The sequence below is a fragment of the Petaurus breviceps genome, unplaced genomic scaffold (assembly GCF_028583685.1).
Source record: "Petaurus breviceps papuanus isolate PSGF00001 unplaced genomic scaffold, PetGlider_PUasm1.0 184, whole genome shotgun sequence".
Taxonomy (NCBI): domain Eukaryota; kingdom Metazoa; phylum Chordata; class Mammalia; order Diprotodontia; family Petauridae; genus Petaurus; species Petaurus breviceps.
The window spans coordinates 16681156-16705257 of record NW_027185793.1 but is presented as its reverse complement, the minus strand read 5'-3'; the positions used below and the strand labels follow the sequence as shown (position 1 = coordinate 16705257).

The 24102-nt window shown below is 37.5% G+C and overlaps 1 protein-coding gene across 3 annotated transcripts in view; it reads right to left on the bottom strand.

Annotated features, from left to right (window-relative positions):
• TRIM36 (tripartite motif containing 36) overlaps window positions 1–18178 on the bottom strand; it is a 69231-nt gene extending 51053 nt beyond the window's left edge. For 2 of the 3 annotated variants that reach the window (XM_069088185.1, XM_069088186.1), the window contains exons 1-2: window positions 17944–18178; window positions 14379–14616 (exon numbers count right to left, since the gene is read on the bottom strand). In XM_069088185.1, coding sequence (XP_068944286.1) covers window positions 14379–14616; window positions 17944–17970 — 265 coding nt within the window. In that variant the 5' untranslated portion in view covers window positions 17971–18178. The other variant, XM_069088187.1, reaches the window with a different exon arrangement.
• Between the last annotated feature and the right edge of the window lie 5924 nt (window positions 18179–24102).

Here is a 24102-nt window from a genome sequence, read left to right as displayed (position 1 = left end):
TCTCTCTCTCTCTCCCTCCCCTATCTATATGTATATATATTCACACATAAGAATTCTCAAGGATTCTTTTTTATGATTCTTTTTGTAGTCTATGGAGAGCATTATCTATATCAATGCTATAGCTAGCATTACCTGTACTGCATGCAGGTTTCAGGTAAATAATGAAAGAAGAAATGGTATGTGAAAACTAAAACTAAAACTCTCCAAATTTTAGAATGAGTTATAGATAGCTTAATATGATCTTCTTCCATATCTCCTATGTTTATAAGATTTAACTCTATAAAATTTGAACTTTCACCATATGAACTACTTACTGAAAGGTCAATGTGATTAGGTTTTCTGAAGCTCTTAGTCTTATCACTAACTGGTTTAAGCAGCATTAAAAGTGGTTTAGGGGGCGGCCAGGTAGCACAGCAGGTGGGAGCACCGGCTCCAGTGTCAGGATTGACCTGGAGATCGAGTCCCGGGCTCAGACACTTGGCACCCACCCAGAAACACCTGGCTGTGTAACCTTGAGCAAGTTACTTAACCCCAATTGCTTAGGGGCGGCCAGGTGGCTCAGCGAGTAAGAGCACCAGCTCCAGTGTTGGGACGACCTAGAGATCGAATCCCGGGCTCAGACACTCAGCACCACACCCAGAAATAACTGGCCCTGTAACCTTGAGCAAGTTGCTTAACCCCGATTGCTAAAAAAAATTAAAAAAAAAAAAGTGGTTTAGAACCTGGCAAGTCAATCTCCTAGAAGAAATGAATCTGCAAATCTTCCCTGAAAACAAGGCCCATTCCAAGTACTGTTACTGAGATCCCAGTTAAAGGCTTAAGTTTTTTTTTTTATTTAAAGTTAAGGATTAGTCTTTATAAATTTTTTTTTAGTTAAAGTTTAGTTAAAACTTTACACTTTTAAGTAACAGTCAAAGACTGAGATGTTGATTCAGAGATACATGCCTCTGAGTTTGAGTGGCTGTAACTGGACAATTTTTGGACAGCAGTCCAAAGACAGACCCCTCTGACACAGAATTCCCAAGAGAAAACATTTCCCAGAAGCAGATGACTTCATGAAGTAAACAAGTAATCCCAAGATGACAGAATAAGAAATTTGTTGTTTAAATGAATATTAACTGAATGTTGCATATATGAGTTAATCAAATTCTTAATGTTACCTGAAATTGGAATTGCATTGATGAGTTAGGGAAAGGTCTAGAGGAGATTAAACATGAAGAAATATTTGACTGGGATATTTAGCACTGGTTGCTAGGGTCAGGCTGGATTTAGGGAGTTTTATAAAATGTGTCTTATAATACCAATAATTGTTATTCTATTAATTGTGCTTTATCATGGAATTCAATGCTTCCCAATATTTGTAGCCACCTGCAAAAATGCCTTCCATAAAACTTTTAAAAAGTTATCATGAAAAAAAGTGATAGGAGTATAAAACTGTAGTCATAGATGCACGTATGTGATGCTCAACCAAAGGAGGGAGGGTCTATGACAAGAGAATTTCTGGTTCAGGCTTCTTGCTGCTATTGTGATATAAAACTGCGATAGGAAAGAAACATTTGGTGCATTCTTCTTCCCACCACTATGAGAAGAGGACACTGCCAACTCTCTATTTTGAGCTTCCAGACATTGTTCTTGGAAGCTAGAAGGTCACAACACTTGCAGAATCAAAGTTGGGAAACAAATCACACCTTTGGTTTTGACCAGCTGGCAGGTGTTTTTGTGTTTGTCCTGTTAACTTGTTTCCAGACATGTATAATCTTTATTTTTCCCTCCTGCTTTCTGTAAAATTCCACTTTTCTATACTGCTTATGTATTCACATTCTAGATAAGGTTATTGAAGCTGATGCTCTGTGCTTACTGACTCTTGTACACGATCAGCTGAGCTTGCACTCTAAGCACAATAATAAAACTGTGGATAACTATCTCTGCATCACTGATCTGGTGACTAACAAAAGTACTTAACCAATGGATCCTAAGATAATTTTTATCTCAAAATAAAACAAGTTCCGGTTAAGTTATTACTATAAAAATTTTTTAAATTATTTACATGAATTGAAAACAGACCTAAGCAATGACCTATATTCTTACCCTAAAACAGCTGTATGACTGTTACACTTAACATGCTTAAAATTAAAGAAGGCTTATGGTATAAAATTACTTTTAACACACAAAAAATTAAAAAAATATATTATCTTCTTTTTCCACAAGATATACTTATTATATATATATGTGTGTGTGTGTGCGCACGCATGTCTACTACCACAAAAAAATTAAAACTATGAAAAAAAATTCATTTGAAAAAATTTAGTATCATTAACCTTTAAATTTTAATTTTGTTTGTCCACTTTTTAAATAGTTTTGAAGATTAAAGCACTGATTTTTAGGAACTCTGGACTAAGAAGGAATTTAACTTAGATCTACATACCAGGCTATATTAGCCACATAAAGCAATATTACTTTTCTACCTCTCCACCCCAAAGGCTTTCATTGTAATGCTGTAAAACAGTGAGCAGAAAGGAAGCTTGGTTTACAATTTAATTTCAAAGAGAATATTCACAAGTGGTTTACAAAAGACAAAGCAGCAATTCTATCCTATGCACAATGCAATTTTTTATTTAACAACAAGAAATGTGCTTTTTCTTTGTACAAAGAGTATTTACACTGCTCCTGACCACTTAACAAGCTGTGTTTCAGAAATAGGCATTGTTTGTAGAGACACCTCAATCTTGTCCCAAAGGCCCTCCCATCTTACAATTCCCATCTGCTAAAATCATTACCAAATTGCTGGTTAATCAGATCAAACTTTCAAAATGGTTTGAATCTGCATTTCTTTTATATAGGAAAAGTGTTTCACATGGCTGTTAATAGTGTATAAAGCTTTTGAAAACTATTCATATATGTTGAGCACTTATCCATTAGGAAATGACTCTTGCTCTTACATATTTCAATTAATTTCCTATCTCGGGTATCAGACTCTTTCCTTAATGAGAGATTCCCTTCTTTTGTTGCTGTATTGATTATATTCCTACAAAAGCTTTACAGCTTCATTTAATCAAAATTATATAGTTTATCTTTTGTAATCCTCTCTGTGCCTTGTTTGGTTAAGAATTCTCTTAGACGTGGTTATAAAAGTTAACATCATTCATTTTCCTCCCATTTAAAAAAGTAATGTAACTTTTTATATCTTTAGATCACAAACATTTTGAACGTACTGTAGTACATGGCATAAAATGCTGATATAGACCTATTGGGAGACACATTTCTTTCTAGTTTTTTTCTAGCAATTTAAATGGGGAGGTTTTCCTTAAGTAGTTTATATTCTTAACTTTAGAGAACACTGGATTATGTGTTTAATTGTTTCTGGTTCTTAATTATCTAGTCTGTTAAACTGATCTAGTTTCCTATTTTTTAACCAGTATCAGATGGTTAATGACTAATACTTGGTACTACAACTTGAGTTCCATGGGTTCAATTTTCCCTTCAATCCTATTTTTTTGCATTATTTTCAATACTTCAGGTTCTCTAGGTATTTTGTTCCTCCAAATTAATATGGGTATTATTTTTTCAGCTCTGCAAAGTAATACCTCAGCAGTTAATAAATCAATTTAGATAGTAGCATCATTTAAATTGAATGGGTGGCACCCAACCATGAGCAATTAATATTCTTCCAATTATTTTTTAAAAGAATGCCGTGTAATTGTGTAAGTCTCAAGTATGAATTGTTAGACTGACTCCCACATATTTTATGCATTTTATAGTTATTTTGAATAGGAATTCCTTTTTATTATTTTTTCCTGATTTTGTTAATGTTACAGACATATGATGACCATTTTGTATATTCATTTTGTATCCCACTTTACTGAAATGATTAACTGTCTCAACTTCATTGATGATGATCTTTGGTTTTCACTTTTTAAATTTTCATTTAAAGTCAGCATTTTTAAACATTAATTCCTTGGGAAAGGTAAAGGGGCCACACAAAGGGACATGTGTGGGGGTAAAGAAAGGGAGCCAGAAGGAGGAAAAATGAGCAGTGGCTACTCCAAGTTCAGACAAGCAGAGTAGCACCACAGGAGAGCAGGAACTACACCCCTCACCCACCTTCCCCCTGCATCCTGAAGCATGACCTCACTGTCCAGGGAGACTCACCATCTACTACCGGAGGCAAAGGGGCCTTTTAGGAGGAAAAGGGAAAGCACAAGGGGCAAAAGCCCCAATCAGCCTTTGGAGAGGTGAAACTTGCCCCCAAAGCTACCTAGGACATCAAACAGGGATCGGACAGAAACGTCATTCAGAGGCAAGGGACAGTCTTCATTCCCTAGTTGGGTTCACTTTCCCTAGCCAAAGGGCAAGAGACACACACTGGGTCAAAGGGAACTGTCCCTTCAACATTTTCCCAAAACAACACACAAGAAACACCACACTTCCCCAGGCACCTAAACACAGGCTGAAGGGAATGATAATAATAAAGGCAAAAATCAAAAAGTTAAACTGGAAGTGTCCCTGAAACATGGCCTTGAACAAGAGCCTTCAGAGGAAAATACATCATACTTATGAAAGGGATGCAATGCGGCAAGTCAGAGGTTTACGTTTTGGAGTGGACCAGAATGGAAAGGGGGACAGAAATTTGGACGTTTGGATTTATGGTATGTGGACACCAAGTTATTTTTAAAAATAAGTTTTAGAAGAGTCTTGCTTGACCTGAAGGTGAGGAGGTTGGCACAGATACTGGCCTCACAAGCAGGCCAACCAGTTACAATAGAAGACTCTGGAAGCTGGGACTCCCTTTGAAGGTCATATGGATTCAAAGCTGCCCTGGAGAAGGGGGTAAGGACATCTCGGGGAGGGAGAAGGCATCTACAACTAGGGATAATTTTGTCCCTCTTAAGCACTGTCCCTGTCTTTAATTTCTTTTTTTTTTTGTCTTATTGCTATCTATTATCTTATTGTACATCTATAACTGTCAAATAAAGATGGGGAACACATTCTTGCTTTCCCCATATTTACTGAGAAAATTTCTAATGTATTATTACAAATAATTCTAGCTTTTTTAGATACATACTTTTTTATCATATTGAAAATGGCCTACACTTACGTTTTTTAATTGTTTTTTAAAATGAGCATTATATTTTTAAAAGCCTCAAGTCTTAATATAATAAATTTTATTAATTTTTTCCCTAATGTTGAAATTCATTGCATCCCTGGTATAATTTCAACTTAGTTATGGTGAATAATTTTTAATACATTGCTCTTTTTTTGTTAGTTTAAAATTTTTACATAAATATTTATTATTGACACTACCTAGTATTTCTTTCTGCTTTATCCCTTCTGGATTTAGGTACCGGAACTATATTTGTGTTGTTAAAATAAATTCAGGAGGGTCATTTTTCAATTATTGAGAATAATTTATATAGCACTTCTCTGTAAATCCATGTGAACCAACAATATTCTTGTTATTTTTCATTCTCTGAGATTAGGGTGATTAACATCTCTATGTTGCATTCTGTTAATCTGCATAATTTATATTATTTTAAGTAATCTTCTGTTTCCTTCAAAATCTTAGTTTACTAAGATTTACTCATAAAGTGTCTATTTCCTTTGCTGACATTGAACCGTTTTTAATGATCAAACTATGAAGCTACGAAATTGTAAAGTGCCTTTGTAAAGTGTCTAGATTTTAAAACTATTTGAATTGTATATTAAATGTAACGTCTACTGACTGAAATTTTTTGCAGCTTTTATATACATTTTATATACAAATCTTTTTAAATGAAAAAAAAAATGGGACAGGTAGGTGGTACAGTGAATAGATCACCGGTCCTAGAGTCAGTCAGTTTATGAATCTCTTTATTTTGCTAATTGTCTTCAGACACATAACTTTTCCTGCCTTAGCTAAATTTTGTTATGTTATTATCATAGTCGTTTTTCATGTTTAATTATTTCTATTATTTGTATTTTAACTTGTTTATTTAGAATGTTATATCTCCACTAATGATCTATATATTTTGTGTCCCCTTTATTAGTATCTTATTATCATACTCATAAAGAATATATTTAATATTTCTGCCTTTAGTATTTATTTATAATTTTTCAATGTTCTGATCATAAAGATACCATTTGATACTGAGAATATACATTCTATCTGTATCTATTTATATCAGAAGCCACTATAAGTCTTTCAAATCTAAAATCTAACTTTTCCTAGATTTTACTCAGTTCTGTATTTTCCTTTTTTATATCTATTAGATTTTTCAAGTTCTAAGAAGAACATTAAAGTTTTCTATAATTATGTTACTAGCTATTTCTCTTTGCAATTTAAATTTTCCTTTATGAATTTAGATACTATGTTATTTGGTGCATTCACATTTACGATTGACATTGTTTCACTAACCATGGTAGCCTTAAGCTCAATGTAATTTCCCTGTTTCCACTATAGTCTCATTGCATGATTACAATGCCTGCTTTTTCGGTATGACCTGATATGTAGTAAATTCTGTTCCAACAATAAGTTCATTCTGTGTTTCTTTTTCTTAATATTTCCTGTATGCACTACATTGTAGGGTTTCAATTATTCTGCCGTTATCTTTTGTTTTATTTGAATGTTAATCCATTCCCACTTAAGGTTTATATTGTGAGATTTGTGTTTTCCTCCATTTATTTCTTTTTTTCTCTCTTTTTTTAATTAATCTGTTTGTTTACTTTTAGTTTACAGGGTTCAATTCCACAATTCCTTGAGTTTCACATTTTGTCCCCCCCCCCCCATGGCGGCATATAGTCGAGTATAGGATCTGTAAATACTTTCACATTATACACTAGTCAGGTTATAAGGACGGATTGTATCAGATGGAATGAAAAATAGTAAAGAGGACATAAAACCAAACAAGAAAAGGAAAAAGATCAGGTAGTTTGCTTCCATCTGGATATAAACTCAGTTCTTTCTAGTTCTTTCTCTGGATGTACACATTTCTCTCCATCTTGAGTCTTTTGGGATTGACTTATAACACTACATTGCTGAGAAGAGTCCAGTCTATCAAAGCTGATCATCACACATACGTTGTGTCTGTAATTGTGTACAAATTTCTCCTGGTTCTACTCTTCTCACTCAGCATCAGTTCGTATAAGCCTCTCCAGGTAAATATGAAGACCATCTGCTCCTCATTTCTTATAGCAAAATAGTATTCCATAACATGCATATACCACGACTTGTTCAGCCATTCCCCAACTGACAGGCACCCCCTTCATTTCCAATTCTTTGGTACTACAAAAAGAGCGGCTATAAACATTTTTGTACATATGGGTCTTCCTCCCACTTCTATGATCTCTTTGGGATATAACCCTAGGAGTGGTATTTCTGGGTCAAAGTAGCCCTTTGGGCATAATTCCAGATTGCTCTCCAGAAAGGCTGGATCAGTTCACAACTCCACCAGCAATGCATTAGTGTTCCAATTTGCCCAGCATTTGTCATTTTCCTGTTTTGTCATCTTAGCCAATCTGACTGGTGAGATGTGGTACCTGTTTTGATTTGCATTTCTCTAATAAATAGTGATTTAGAGCATTTCTTCATGTGCTTATAGATATCTTTAATTTCTTTCTCTGAAAATCGCCTGTTCATATACTTTGACCATTTATCAATCCTCCATTTATTTCTTTTGTATTGATTGCTGTTCCCTTCTCCTTAAATAAGCATTTTATCCATGATGATAAATATAGATAGAACTCTATTCTCTCATGTTCTCCTCTACTTCCATTTCCTTGTCCTATCCCAAGTTCTTTGAAAAATACCCAACTTTTCTTTTTATTTCTTTTTTACAACCTTCCTTTTCACTGGCCAAGTAAGGAATTTAATGCAAAATCTTCCCACTCTTTCCCAAACTCTTAATATGCTTGTTGCAAACCTTTTTTCTTCTAAGTTTTCACTTAGTTTTTACTTCCTATTTCTACCCCCTTCTAGTGGAGTTTGATTACTGTTTTCCTTTTCCAAAGGTCATACCTTTGCTACTACTTTATTTTCTCTCTCCCTCATGAACAAAAACTAAAGTTTTCACAGCGCTAAGTCACATCACCTTATTTTCTTTCTTTGATTCTATGTCTATCTCTTCCCCACTACCACTCTAGAGTGCCATTGGGGATCCACACATACCCTCTTATGGATCAGGTACAACCTTCTGCTCAGAGAAATGGTCTGTTTTTCTCATTATTCCCAGAGAAAACGCATTATAAGGTCCCCGTCTAATAACACAAACATATACCACCCTCCCCCTCCAATATTCATAACTCAGATTTGTGTTCTACTCATCCACCACCATTCCCATGAACTTTGCTTTATGCAGTATAAGAGATACTAAAAAGGTTTTATGTAAACTAGTATATGTTGAATACTCTTATAAGCAGTTAAAGAACACATACATGCATTGATTTCTCTAAATGGTATAATGTATGCCTATATGATACTGAAGAAAAGGAGATGGGAAAGGATAAAAGATCATTGTGAATCTAACCCTATACTAGAAAAAAAGACAATTTGAAGTATATGCCCTACTGATAATGAATGAGTTTGTTGATTGCTCCCCTACTATTAGTCCCCCCCCAAAAAAACTCATATTTACTTTGCACATATTCTATATATTACTTGATATGTACATGGTGATTCCTTTGACAGAATTTAAGCTTGTAGAAGGCAAGAACTATTTCCTTTTTTTTTTTTTTAATTTCCAGCACTTGACACTGAGCCTGGCAAATAGCAAGTGCTCAATAAATCTTTGATGAATGATTAATGCAGATCTAACACTATGAAATAAAACAATCTAAGGCATAAGAAAGGGACTTGTGATTTAAATTGTCATAGGAACTCCTAATGAGGAAAGCCCCTCTACCAATCTAGGTCAGCACCTTCTCTGTGACAGTTTTAGAGAATTGCCTACAACTCTCATTGGTTAAATGAGTTGACCAGGGTCACACAGCCAGTTCAGCTGTTTGCCAGTTTGCCAGAGGAAGGACTTAAACCCAAATCTTCCTGGCTTCAACATTAGCTTTTCTATCTACAATGTTAGAAAAATATTAATACCCCAGCCTGGTGCTTCTTTTTGCTTGGTACACACACACACACACACACACACACACACACACACACCATCAACAAAATTAAAGTAGGAATATATAACTATTTCTAAGTACCCAACCCAAGCAGTTTAGAAATATAACTGCAACTCAGCATTATTTAACCATTTAAATGAATTCCCTAAGGACCTATCTAAATCCATATTTAAAAAAACAACTTTTTTTTAGCTCAGTCTACAATAGTAATAATGTTTTATAATTCATTTTTATAATTCAAACTAGTTTTCCTTCAATCTGAATCAGTGAAATTAATAATTTTCCTATTTAAAATTCTGAAAAGTTTTCAAATATTTGCCCCACAGAAAAAAGTCTAGGAGACATAAAAGATGCCCAAGTTCTAGAGAGAGAGAAAAATAAATTAGTATTCCATAATGAGAAGCTTCAAAATTAACGGCACATTATACCTACACCTAGTAAATCATTATGAAAAAAAACTAGACTGTGAAAGCTAAACAAATAAATTCTCAATACTTTTGCCTTTGTTTCCCACCCCATCACCTAGGAGCACAATTTTACATTTAATTTTTCCAAACCTACCAAAGACAGTGTTCAATATACTCATCTCCTTGAAAAAGGTTCCAACTCTCCTATCATAAGATCAATGGACAAAAACTAGGTGAATTGGTTGCGGGAACACTAAAGATGCAAAACTATTCTAGTGGATGCGGATAATAGTATAGGTAAAGATTTTAGCAGCCTTTTAAAAAAAATAATATGTTCCAAAGGTCTACTTCAAGCTGAAATTAGATCAGTAAGTCACTTTAAAGTCAGGCCATCCCTAGAAAACAAAAAGTAGCAGGAAAATTGTACAAGGTTGGCATGAAGTGCAGTTCTAAGACTGCCACAGACCTCCATATTAAACATGGTCTCCTCCTAAGGCAACAAAACTGGTGAGAACTCCAAGGAAACTCTAGAAATACTCAAGTTGTACCAATGGCCCTATTCCTGAAACAAAACCCTCTATGAAACAGTGTGCAATGCAGAGACTGTCCTAATAGGAACTCAACTTTAAAAGAGACCCTCCAAACTGAAGTGGCTTGAAATCCCAACCTCTTTAAGTCTGTTTCCTCATTTACAAAATGAAGGAGTTGAACAAGATCAGTTTATTTCCTAAAATATATTTCACAGAATGTTGATATTCCACATAATGTGAAATGAGCTTTCGTAAAAAAATCTAATGCTAATGAATTTCCCCCTTTAATACATTAAATATAAATATTTATAAAAATAATCACATAATTGCAATATTTATAATTTCCTCTATTATGTTCTAAAATATTCCTAATTCCCCTTTATCCTGGGACTATTTCATATCTACCTCTGTATCCCCTAGACCAGCATTTATAAGTGATATCAACATATTTTAGGCCCAAACATGTTCTGTAAACAAATCAATTCAGAAAATATTAGACTAGATAATCTTCAAGGTTATGAATTCTATTCAAGCTCTATTAAGATTTTATAAGTTTAGTAGCAATACTGATACTTAGTCTACATTATAGTGAGCATTTTAACAGACCCTCTAATATTTACTCTTTCAGAGGCTGCTAAATATACACAATTAAATGGCTGGCATACCACCTGACAACTTATACAACCTGAAACCCTCTAAGCACAAGATATTTGTTAAATACATTTGTTGCACTGTGTTTGTAATTTGTAATATTCATTGAAATACACTTACAAATGTATTGTCTTCCAAACAATCCCCTTGATGACAGAGATGGTACCATCCATTTAAGGCAAAGTTACCTTTGGTATTTACAATCTTCTGCACATAGAAGACATTCATTAATTTAATTAAACATTTATTATGTGTGTAACATATATAAAACAACATGCTAGGTACTGAACATCAAAGACAAAAAATAATCACTTCTAGCCTAAAAGAACTTATACTTATGTCACTAAGTGATTAGAATTTTCCTGTTTAACTCCAAATTACATACATGTGTTCAAAAACATTCATAACATCGGTTGAGTAGGTTCTGGAAAATAGCAAAGCTATTTAAGATAGATATGATGAAGTTATTTCAGGTTAATCACAAATGAAAGTCGACAAACTCAAAAATGAAGAGCTAAGTTAAATATGTGACAAGAGGTCTATATAAAATAAATCTAGGTAGGAAATGAAGTGAATATCTAACTAGAATCATAACTGGTAGCATAAACTAAAATATTTGAATATCTCAGTACCCTGTTCCTTCAACCTTTAAAGACGGTCCCACTTCCTGAGTCACAGAGAATCTGGGGCCTCTAACCAGTCTATCAAGATTTACCAGTAATAGATCACTAAGTCATGTCTAACAGATCTCCAAATTGGTTGCTGCTATTCCTGTCCTCTACTTTTTCTAAGAATTTCCAGCAGAAAAGAAAGCACAGTAGTATAGTCCTACTCATTGGGTTTTATTTCAGCAGTGTTTCTTACTGTCCACCATCCACTTAAGTATTCAGGACAATAAAAAGTAGCTACTTCTGCCAAAAAAGTTGGCAATGAAGTAGATACACTGAAAAGATTGTCTATATAGCTATTTACTGCTCTACATTATGAGTGTGTGTTTCACATTACAAGAGTTTTAAAGATAAAATAAGTGTGTACAAGGGATAATATGTAGTTCAAGAACTAGTTTTCTGTGAAATTTTGATTGATTTGAATGTCTGAAGGGATGATTACTTTAGGATACGACTATTTACAGTACCTGTAGTACCTACTATGTCGTGCCCACTAGGTACCAGCACTGTGCCAAACACTTTACAAATATTATCTCATTTGATCCTCACAACAATCTTCAGAGGTAGGATTATTATTCTCATTTTACAGGTGAAGAAACTGAGGCAAACAGCGGTTAAGTGATCTGCCCAAGGTCGCACAACTAGTAAAGTATCTGAGGCTGACCCAATCTACTACTACACCTAACTAACTGCCCATGATATCCTGTACTGCTCTGGTGTACTTATTTTCCTTTTGTACATTACATTTGCCTGTGTAAATCTTAACTCCCTGCTAGGTCATAAATGCTCTGAGGGCAGTAAATGTTCCTTATTTGTCCTTATAACTCAAGCAGTTAGCACAGCACAGTGTACACTGTACACACTTATTTTGGGTGTATTTAAAAACATGCAGAATATATTCAGTTTATCCAGGTGGCATTCAAACCTTTAATAAATTTTTAGATACTCTTTTCTTTCTTTTATAATAGTATAAGAGCACTTCTAAGTCACCCCTGGTTACTGTGTAGGTGAAGGTTACTTTGCTGCTGCTGCTGTTGTTGTTAGGTGAAGATTGTTGTTGATGTTTGGTTGTTTCAGTTGTATTCAACTCTTCATAACCTAATGTGGGGTTTTCTTGGCAAAGATAGTGGAATGGTTTGCCATTCCCTTTTCCAGCTCATTTTTCAGATGAGGAAACCAAGGCCAACAGAGTTAAAAGATTTGCCCAGGGTCACATAGCTAGCAAGTGACTGAGGCCACATTTGAGCTCAGGAAGATGAGACATCCTGACTCCAGGCCTGGCATTCTATCCACTGGCACACCTAGCTACCCCAGGTGAAGAATATAAGCACAAAAATAGTTCATATAAAAGCCCTATATGACAGACATAGAAAAGAAGAGAGCTACTACCCTCTATTGGAAATCTGCTTATTCTGAAATTAACAAAAGGCAATTAGCACCTTCTTATGAAAATTTTTGTTTGGAGTGAAGAATTTTCATTTAAACAATCTTCAAGTCAGGACAGACTGAGATAACATGCTGACTACTTAACCTTCAAGCAAAGTTCAAAGGAAAAGCACTATAGCTAAGTACCCCAAGGGATTCTATTCACTGGCGACCTGCCAAGCCCATACAGAACCTTTGGCATCTTCTTCTTCATGAATCCTCACCTCTGTCCTGGGTAATCTGACACTGATTCCATTTCTCCAGGAATCTCATATTTTTCGTGAAAAGAGCAATCACTAGGGGTGTCTAGGTGGCGCAGTGAATAGAGCACCGGCCCTGGAGTTAGGAGGACCTAAGTTCAAATCCGACCTCAGACACTTGACACAATTACTAGCCGTGTGACTTTGGGCAAGTCACTTAACCCCAATTGCCCTCCAAAAAGGAAAAAAAAAAAGAGAAATCACTGCTTTCTGGACTTCTGAATTTCTTGACTGTAGGCCTAACCCAAATTAGCCTAAGAAAGGTTACCCCAACCTCTTAACATGAACCAATTATTGGATTATTTTCTAATGTACCTTTTCTACTATACTGTGGTATGTGTACTGAAAGTAGTTAATATATTTTTCCTCACTCATCACAGTTTTAACAATATCTAGATATAAATTTTTTTGTCTGTGTCAATACACTAGTGATACACAGATCAAATTTATGGCAAAAGTTTTCAAACTACTTTTCTTGCAAAAATATAGCAAGGCATGGGGCAGCTAGGTGGAGCAGTGAATAGAGCGCCAGCCCTGGAGTCAGGAGGACCTGACCTCAAATATGACCTCAGACACTTAACACACACAAAATAAACTAACCATTTGACCCTAATGGAGCTGAACCTTCCTGGATGCTAAGAAGACTTCTGCTCAAGTCTTGGCTCTTACATACAATCTGTGTGATTTTAGGCCAGTCACTTAAGTACTTAGAACTCTATGCAATTCTAAAACTATATGCTGCAGATGTCACCAATTTGGAGGGAGTTTACTGACGTGAGTATTCCCTATGCCAATGAAATCACAGGTCAAGTCCCTATACCTACACAAAAAATAAAATGCAATTAAATTAAGGAGAAAGTGATCAGTGGGAATTGATAATACTAAAGATTTACAGCCTTCAAATAGCCTTCAAAATCAACAATAACCCAACTATGTAATTGATCCTATTTATTCCTCAGTATTTATCTAAAGATTGAAAAAATTATTATTTTCTCTTGTAAAAGCTCCTGTTTATATTTATCTTCACTTCCAAAAATATTATAAAAGATCACATCTCACAAATACACTTATTTTCCCCTAACTTTATAAGCCACCTGTCCCAAAGACCTTTGTAGAGTGCTTTGCAAAAAGTGGTGCTCAATATGAGTTACATGAATGGACAGCATTCTGATAACTACCATTTCATCAAGTATAAATTTACATTCTAAAGGAAAAAAACACCTCAAAGACTACATTATTCATTTGGCTACAACAGTCAAATATGATGAAATGCAAATTTCCTATCTGTTAACATTCAACATATATCAGAACAGAAGATAAATGTCCAGATATTCTGGCACGTACCTGCTCTGTTAATTCTGTCAATTTTATCCATACTAGGAGACTGGACCCGAAGTCGAGGGCTACTTTGACAGGAGCTCTCTGATGCCACATCATTAAATGAATCATCAATTGTCAGTAAAAGAAGTTCTTTAACACATTTATGACAGACACTGTGTTGACAGGGAAGGATCAATGGATGGGTAAATAGTTCCTTGCATGCTGGGCAGATGAGCTCTCGTTCAATATTCTTAATAGTAACCTTAAATGAAGGAAAAAAAAAGAAATCAGAGACAAAAAGGCACTTAGCTGTAGAAAGATAATACCTGTAGATAGTAAACACATGTAATATACACACGTGTGTATATACATACATGATGTATATAAACCTCTTATACACTTATTTCGGATTCTCTTTCAAAAAAAAGCAGGGGCAGCCAGGTGGCGCAGTCAGGAATTGGCGGAGTCAGGAAGACCAGATCTGTTCTGGCCTCAGATACTTAACACCCACACACAAAAAAAAACTGGGCGTGTAACCTTGAGCTAGTTACTTAACCCCAACTGCTTTTAAAAAAAAAAAAGTCACCAAAGAATATAATTTTAAAAAACAAATCTGAATCTTCTTATCATGAGCACCTCACCATCCCCAAGACTCGTGGTATAAGGGCACACCATACGGTAAATGAGGCAAATGCAAGTAATGTTAAAGGACTGTGCACACAGTGGTCAAACAAATCAGCAACATTATCAGGAATATATTGGGGAGAGTAGATTATACCACAACCTAAATTCAATAAATTGCCAATAAACTATAAAACTAATGCTGATTTGCATGACTTTAAGAAAAACACGTAAAAAATGTTTTTGCAAAAAACTTGAAATTATAAATCTACACATTATGAACAGCACTACGAATTAACTATCCTTCTTTACGCTAGATTCAGCATCTCTATGGCTACCAAACACTTAGCATGACAATTTTCTGGATCTATTAAAATATTTAAGGACCTCTACTTTTTATCTATTTATATGGCTGAATTCTGTAATTACACATCTTTGAGACCTAAAACTGTGTCCGCTGTTTTACACATGTTGCATAGTCCTAGGTAAAATAAAAATCCCTGTATTTTAAAAGTATCCTATAAAAAAATAAAAGAGCAACAAATATTTAGAGACTCATAAATATCATGACGGTCACATTTTCATTAGAACATCAGTAATACTTTAAGTCTTTATTAGTACAAGAAAATGTTTGGTGTCCTTATATAAGTATTCTGTCCTTATGTTTCACATGCATGTAGAATGAGGAACTCAAACATCAAACATGATTCTGTATTCTATTTAATGTTTTCTGTTCTGTCATTAACTAGTGTGGAGTTAGTTGCATCATATAACTAACCTTTCTAGGCCAGTTTTCTCACTGGTTAAAATGAGGTTAGACATCACTAAGGTCCTTTCTGGCTTTAAAATTCTAAGATTCAATAGCACTACAAAATCGTTAACACTCAAATATTAAAGTATTAGCACTAGAAACCTTCTTAGTATGTAGTTTTTAAAGATGTACCCCCAAGATTTTAATGCATACATTTGTTTTCAAGAAAACAATATATGCTACCCTTCTGGAAGTGGATAGCATTATAATTAATAATTCACTAACTAACAAGTAGCACAATCACTTGGATCCTGATTTTCAACAGTAATTTTCAATGTATTGCATTTTTCTTTCCTCCTGATGTTAAATAAAATCCATCCCCACTGAATATGGGGTATAGAGGAATAATTAGGCCTTAGAAAGGATTTGATGAATAATAATTGCTTTGATTTCCTCAAAAGTGCCTTGAAATGTTGTTTTATGCTTTAAAACCCCAAGTATTTACAGTTTATCATACACATCATATAAATATATTTCAACTCACTTCATTTTTTTTTAATGTATAGTCGATGATGTGAATTTGAATTCTTTATCATGATGGTCAAAAGAGCCTACATTTAAAGCAGGAAGAGAATTTAAAAGTTCATCTAGTCTGAGAGGAGGCAAACTATGGGCCAAAGGCCAAATGCAGCCACTGTCTTTTTATTTCTAAGGCCTGTGAGTTAAGAATGGTTTTTAATTTTTAAATAAATAAAACTACTTTTTTTAAAGCAATCCGGGTTAAGTAACTTGCTCAAGGTTACACGGCCAGTTATTTCTGGGTGTGGTGTTAAGATCTGAGCCCGGATTTGATCCCCAGGTCACCCCCACACTGGAGCCGGTGCGCACCTAATAAAACTATTTTAAAAAGTAAAAACCATTCTTGGTTTAATATTCTCCTTACAAGAATCAGGACATTGTCCAATACACTCATTTTACGGATAAGGAAACTGAGACCCAAAGAGGTTAAGTAGCTTATCCCAAATAACAAAACAATCTTATACAAGGGGGAAAAGTCTTGTCCCAATTACAGATCTGACAAAACAAATTACTGTTATAATGCAACCTGCTGCTTAAGTGACCAGAAATGTAGTGTAGTTATTAACTCATTTTGTTAATTTCCTATTTGACAGCCCCAGTAAGCAGCCAGGTGGAGCAGTAGAGGAAGCCCTGGGCCTGAACAAGTCACCAATTAACCTTGGTTATAATAATAATAATAATAATAATAATAATAATAAGCCTTGGTTCCCTCAGTTGTAAAGCCGTTTTCTATCACGTCTGATTCTTCCTGAGTGGAGCGGTTTGCCGTTTCCTTCGCTAACTCATTTCACAGATGAGAAAACGGAGACAAACAGGCTTCAGTGACTTGCCCTGGCAGGGGTCACAAGGCCGGTAAGAGTCTGAGGCCACCTCTGAATTCGGGAATCTTCCTGATGGCAGGTGCTGCACAGGATCTACTGCCAATGTCTCTTCATCTGGGGAGTGGGAACCGCAGCTCCTAACTCCCAGAGCTGTTGGGAGGCCCACCGGGCACTGCCTGGCACGCAGCACATAACTGGTAGCTGTTATTATTGTTGTTTATACATGCCAGCACTGCTGCCGGACTACTCCGGTAATAAGGGCCCTCGCGCTCCCCCACAGGGGCTCTGCCAGCTGCGCCCGCGGAAGCCGAGCGGCCCGTGCCGGGGCCCGCAGGTGCCACGCGCCCACATCCGCGTTTCCTGGAAGCAGCCAGCCCAGCTCGTTGGCTCACAAAAAGTCAAACGAAACCAAACCATCTCTGATTTCTTTATTTAAAGGTGCCCAAGCACAGAAGACGACCCCAGTCCGCCGCAGGCCCCCCGCGGCCCCGAGGAGGCCCCACCCCGGCACCGCCCCCCGGCTCCCTCCCTGCCTCCGGCTCCGTCCGAGCCGGGAACTGGGAGCCTCCGCCCGGGCTACCCCCGACCCCAGCCCCGACCCCACCCCACCCCACCCCCAGCAGGAGGGGCGGCCCCGGCCCAGGGTGCGGCGGAGCGAGGCGAGGTCCCCAGCCATGCCCACCGTCCCTTCCCCCCCCCCCCCTCCTCCGAGGCCGCCCTTCGGAGGTGTGAGGCGGGAGCGCTCCTCCCGGCCGTGGCGCGGGCTGCCAGGGCTTCCACGAGAGCGGCCGCCGCTCAGCAGAGCCCAGCTACTCACCAGCGACTCGACACAATCTCCCTCCATCGCCGACCCTCAGCTGGGTGTCATGAAGAAAGGTCGCGCCGGGCTGCGGGAGCCGTGCCGGGTGGGGAGCGGGTGCGCGGGTGGAGGCCGAAGCCTGGAGCGCGAAGCCTGGCGCACGTGGACCCAGAAGAAGAGCCAGAGCCCGGGGCGAGGGCGAAGCCAGTAGCCGAGCTCGGGGCCGGTCAGTCTAAGGTGTGGGGAGGCGGGGACGGGCGGGGGAGTCCGCAGTGACGCAGGGCGGGGCGGGGCGGGGGCGGCGGGGAAGAAAGGGAAGTGGAGCCGCCGGGAGCCCAGAAGCGGCAGCTCGGCTCCCAGCTAGAGCCCCAGCTCCGCGGGGATTGCCCCGCGGCTAACTGCTATTCCTGCGGCCGAGGGGGGCGGGGGCGAGGGAAGGCGCCGGGATGGCCGACCGGGGGAGGGGCTGCCGGAGGAGGTGGGGCAAGCTCCCCGGTCGCCTAGGCAACCGCCGCCCCACCGCATAATGAGGGAGAGGCCGCCCAAGCCCAGAGGGAAGTCTGGTCCTTTATTGTAGGGCATTTCCTCCTTCCCCGTGCAAAGCCCAAGAAAGGAACGGCGACAGATTCGAAGTTTCGGGATTTCCCGCTCTGCGATGTCCCTTCTGCAGGGAATGTGGCCCCTTTCCGGAGCTGGGAGCTGTCCATCAGGACTAATACGGGCCCTGGACCGCAGTCCACGTTACTGACACAAAGACCGCTCCTCCCCCGCCCCCTCCTGGTCTCCGAAACCAGCTCCTCATCCCAAGTCTGCAGCCCCCTCCCCAAGGGTCCCCAAAGCTTCTTCGGTGCAAAGGGAAAAGAGTCAGGTAGACTAGTAGACATATAAAGCCAGCACCACCATCTCAGACCCTTCTTTCCTCACCCAGGACACCCCATGTTCTGATTCTCGTGTCTTTTCACTTTTTAACGTCGCCTTTATGTTCTACCCGTTTGCACTGACTTTTCCCGAAGTTCTAGAGTGGGTGGAGGAACTTCTCTCTCTCTTTTTTTTTAGTGGGGGTGTATTATTTCTCACTAGTTTTCCTAGGAACACTCTATTCAATTCAGTTTTGAACTGGCAAAGATGTAGTCGATCCTTGAATTTCAATTGTGAAAAGGTGTTTGTTGTTCTCTACTTATACCCTCCTTGAGGGCTCCTAGGAGCAGTGTGAAGTATTAGTTGGAAAGGAGAAAGATGAGGCAAAGAATCCAATTAAGAAGTTATTGTAACAGTCTAGGTGAGAGATAATATGGGTTGTGTGAATGAAGAGAAAGATTCAAATGCAGGAGATACTGTGAAGGTAAAATCCTGACAACTGATTCGATATGAGCATTGAGGCAGAATGATAAGGAAGTCTCATAGATTGGTATATAATCTCTATCAATTGGTTCACATGTGTATATTTTGTCTCCCAAACTGCTTATGTGCCAGAACCATTCCTATGTGTGTGCCAGGTATGTGGAAAGTGCTCAAGAACTATTGTTTGATACTCATTAGTTACACTAATTCAGGCATGCCAGTGCAAAAAACACTGGCTCCAGTCAGGGACCCTGAGTTCTAATTCCACATTTGACATTTTATTGCCTGTGTGACCTTGGTAAATCACCACAGATACTCTGTGAAATAAGGGATTGGACCAGATCTGCTCTCTAGTTCTAGGAAAATCAGATTTCTAAGTAAGGGTCAGGAAGCTATGAGAACAGATAACTTATGGAAATTAGGGACAATTAGGAAGAAAAAGCAGGATTAATGATCTCAGTCAAAGGAAAAACAGAGAAGAGCTTTTAAATACTATAAACAACAATTTTAAAACCCCCACTAACTCTAGGATTTTGAACCTGAGAAACTAGAAATTTCTCAGAAGGCTTGGATGCAGTTATGATCTTACTTTTAGGAAGAGTACCAACATTTATGAGATCACAGATCTATTTGAAGTATTTAAGAGTATTTGACTTAAGTACTGTCTGTGTTTATTTTAATATTTGTTTTAGTTCAAATTAATAGATAACTTTCTTTGTATTTATTTACCTCTAGTTTTGTTTTCTGGTTCTCACAGGCCTTATCAGGTTTGTTGAATTGAGGCTATTGACAATGGGAATTATTTAACCTAAATCAATCAACAGAAAATACAAATAAAATTTCCCCACTTATTACACCTTTTCATTTTACATGTTTTTTTTTTTTTAAGCAATTGGGGTTAATACTTGCTCAAGGTTACAGGGCCAGTTATTTCTGGGTGTGGTGCTAAGTATCAGAGCCCAGATTCAACCCAACTCTGGGTGCTCTTACTCACTGTGCTACCTGGCCGCCCCATTTTATATGTTTTTTTAACATACATGATGTGGTATGGGCAATACCTGTCAGGTATGCTAGACTAATTTTTCTTTAAAATGTTCTTGAGATAATTGGTACAAGATACTAAGTCTTGGGCTGTAGACTTTGATGACCTCAAAACAAAACAAATTAAACCCCTGCCCTCTCAAGATTCTGAGTGGCAGACAAAAATGACCAACAGAAACTCAGGGTTGTGATATAAATCAATTATATATCATTGAATAGTCTTTCCTAGTTATGGCTAAGTAAAATCCCTTGTGTTAAATTACGTATTTCTACAAGAGACTCATTTCATTCCAATATCAAAACTGAGCTACAGAAGAACCTGAGTTAGTCCTGGCCTACAGTGCAGGAATTTAACATATAGCTAACATATGGTACTATTGTCTTACTTAGGTTTGCTAAATGCTGTGGGAGTTTAATGTGCCACTCATTGCTTGCCTTTTTTCTTCCACGCCCCCCCCCCCAATATTAGGCCTGTGAAACAGGTGCAATTAGGCACTGTGACATATTGAAAAGAACACTGGCCTGGCAGTCCTGATGACTTGGGTTCTCTAGTTTTGGAGCTACCAATAACTGTCTCTGTGACCTTGCACAAATCACCTCTAGGCTTCAGTTTCCTCATCTGTAAAATGAGAAGGTTGGGCAAGATGACCTGCATGATATCGTTCAGCTTTCCCTCTGTAAATTAGATAGTGTCTATTACCAACACTGTTATCTGCCCTGTTTCCATCTCTTAATCAAGGGAAGCCATTCCTCTTGTTCATAAAAATGGCTCAAAACATCCAAGTATTTCTACTACTAAAAGCACAGCTCTGCCTGATCATGACTTTCAAAATAGGAGATATGTGAAAATTAAATTTTTAAAGAGACACCTAACCAGAATTCTGTTATGTCTGCAGCCAATTGTCTAATCCACCTTATTTATTTGGTGAAAAAGTTTAAAAGAAGGATTCATGAAGGACAGGGATTTTATAGCTTGCAGAAGGAAAGTTAACAAGCTGATCTAATAAATCAACATCATAGGTTAACAAATGAGCTTAAATTGTATAGTTTAGATGATCTGTATTATTCTCAAGTTTATGGATACCTACCAAGACAAACCCAGGAACTATATGAACATAATTATAAAACACCTTATACAAATAAAGTCAGATTTAAATAATTGGAGAAATATTACTTGTTTATGGGCAGGCTAAGCCAATACAATACAAATGACAATTCTACTTAAACTAATTATTTATTCAATGCCATCCCAATTAAACTACCCAAAATTATTTTATTCAGCTAGAAAAAATAAAATTCATTTGGAAGAACAAAAAGTTAAGAATATCAAAGGAATTAATGGGAGGAAAATGTAAAGGAAGGAGGTCTAGTAATACCAGATCTTTCATAAGGCAGAAATTATGAAAACTATCTGGTACTGGCTAAGAAACAGAATGGTGGATCAGTGGAATGGAGTAGGTATACAATTCATAGCAGTAAACAATCTGTAGTAGTAACCTTGTGTGTGATAAACACAAAGATCTAAGCTTTGGAGATAGAACACTATTTGGTAAAATTGCTGGGAAAACTGGAAAGCATTCTGGCAGAAACTATGTATAGATCAATATCTTATACCAGTTACCAAGATAAGATCAAAATGGATATATACCCTAGGTATAAAGGGAGATAATAATAAATCAGAAGAGCATGGAGTATATTAACTATCAGAATTATGGATAAGAAAAGAAGTTATCAATAAAGAGGTAGAGAGCATTGTGTAATAAAAAGTAGATAATTCTGATTAAGGTCAAAAAGGTTTTATACAAATAAAAACAATGTAATCAAGATTAAAAAGAAGACAGGAAATTGGGGGGGGGGATTGCTATACCCAGTTTCTTAGATATATCTCACATATATAGATAAATGAGTGAAATTTATAAGAATGAGTCATTCCTGAATTGATAAATGGTCAAAAGACAGTTAAACATGAGGTAATATGATCAAAGAGACAGTTTGGGGGAGAAGAAATCAAAGCTATATGTAGTCATATGAAAAAATGCTCTAAAACATTATTGATTACAGAAATAATTAAAACAACTGTGTGGAACCATCTCACACTTGCCAGATTGGCTAAAATGATAGAAGGGGAAAATGACAAATGTTGGAGGGTATGTGGAAAAATTGGGATTCACCCATTTTGGAGAGCAATCTGGAATTATGCCCAAAGAGTTATAAGACTGTGTATACTCTTTCACTCAGCAATATACACTATTAGGTCTGTTTTCCAGGGTGATTAGGGGAAAAGGAAAAGAACCTATAAGGAATAAAATATTTATAGCAACTCTTTGTGGTGGCAAAGAACTGAAAAGTAAAGAGATGCCCATCAATTGGGGAATGGCTGAAAAAGTTGTGATATGTGATTGTGATGGAATACTACTGAGCTATAAGAAATGACAAGCAGGTTGGTTTTAGAAAAACATGGAGACTTGAATGAAATAGTTCAGAGTGAAACAAACAGAACTGAGAAAAAGTTGTATATAATAACAGCAATATTGTTCAAAGATTAATTGTGAATGACTAAACTACTCTGAATAATATAAGAATTCAAATCAACTACAAAGGACTTAATCAAGGAAATGCTTATCCACTTCCAGAGAAAGAATTGATATAGCAAAGTATGTATTGCATGGGTGCTACATACATATCTATATCAAATGTTGGCCTTTTCTAATACAGAGTGGGGAGGGGGCAGACAACTGAGAACTCAAAATGTAACCGAAAAATACATTTTTAAAATTTACGGGAAGGGATTTCTGGATCACAACAAGATAGAATGTCTGTGAGCAACAATATAGGAGACTACATTTTCTCAGATCCCCATGATGCCTCAGATCTCTCCAAAACAGAAATTGTGCCAAAGATAAAGCAACTTCAGATGTTTCCATGGTCTAGGATACCCAGAATCCAAAAGAAGGTAACATTAAAAACAAAACAACCCAGCAACTGATGCTCATTGATCCTGAGCTCTCTCAGCACCCCTCCTCTACCTCTCACACTACAAGGCTGTACTAGCAGACCCAAAGACACAAAAAATGTTTGCATTAAAACCCATCCCTATACCTTAGTAAGCCATCTCTATTTCCAGTGATGTGGAGATCCCAGCTCTACACTAAGGAAGTTAGCTTCAGCCTTAACAACCAACTTGGCCACAACCCTTCAGAGACAAAAGCCTGATAGGAACCGAAACCCAGAAGAAACAAGTGTGCTGCAAAACTCTGAACTGCCAGTGCTGAGGGAAAACAACCTCTGGACTTCAGTGCCAGGCTAGAGAACTAAAGAACTGAGGGAGTGGGGCAAGTCACCAAAACAAGACACCATGTGGATGAGGGGCTGACTCCATTAAACCTGAGGGAAAGAGCAGAGCATCCAGCTGTAGCTAGTATGTTAAGGAGAAAGTGACCAGTGGGAATTGACACTAAAGATTTACAGCCTTCAAATAGCCTATAAAATGAGGGGAAATGATCCACCATCTGATGAGACAGGACAGTGTGGGATGTGAGGAGAACATGGAAACACAACATGCCCTTCATGTGTGGAGTAAAAGAAATGAGAATTCTGGGGCGGCTAGGTAGCTCAGTGAATACAGCACCAGCCCTGGAGTCAGGAAGACCTGAGTTCAGGTATGACCTCAGACACTTAACACTAGCAGTGTGACCTTGGGCAAGTCACTTAACCCCAATTGCCCTGCCTTCCCCCCTGCAAAAAAGTAAAAATAAAAATAAATAAATTTTTTAAAAAGAAATGAGAATTATTGAG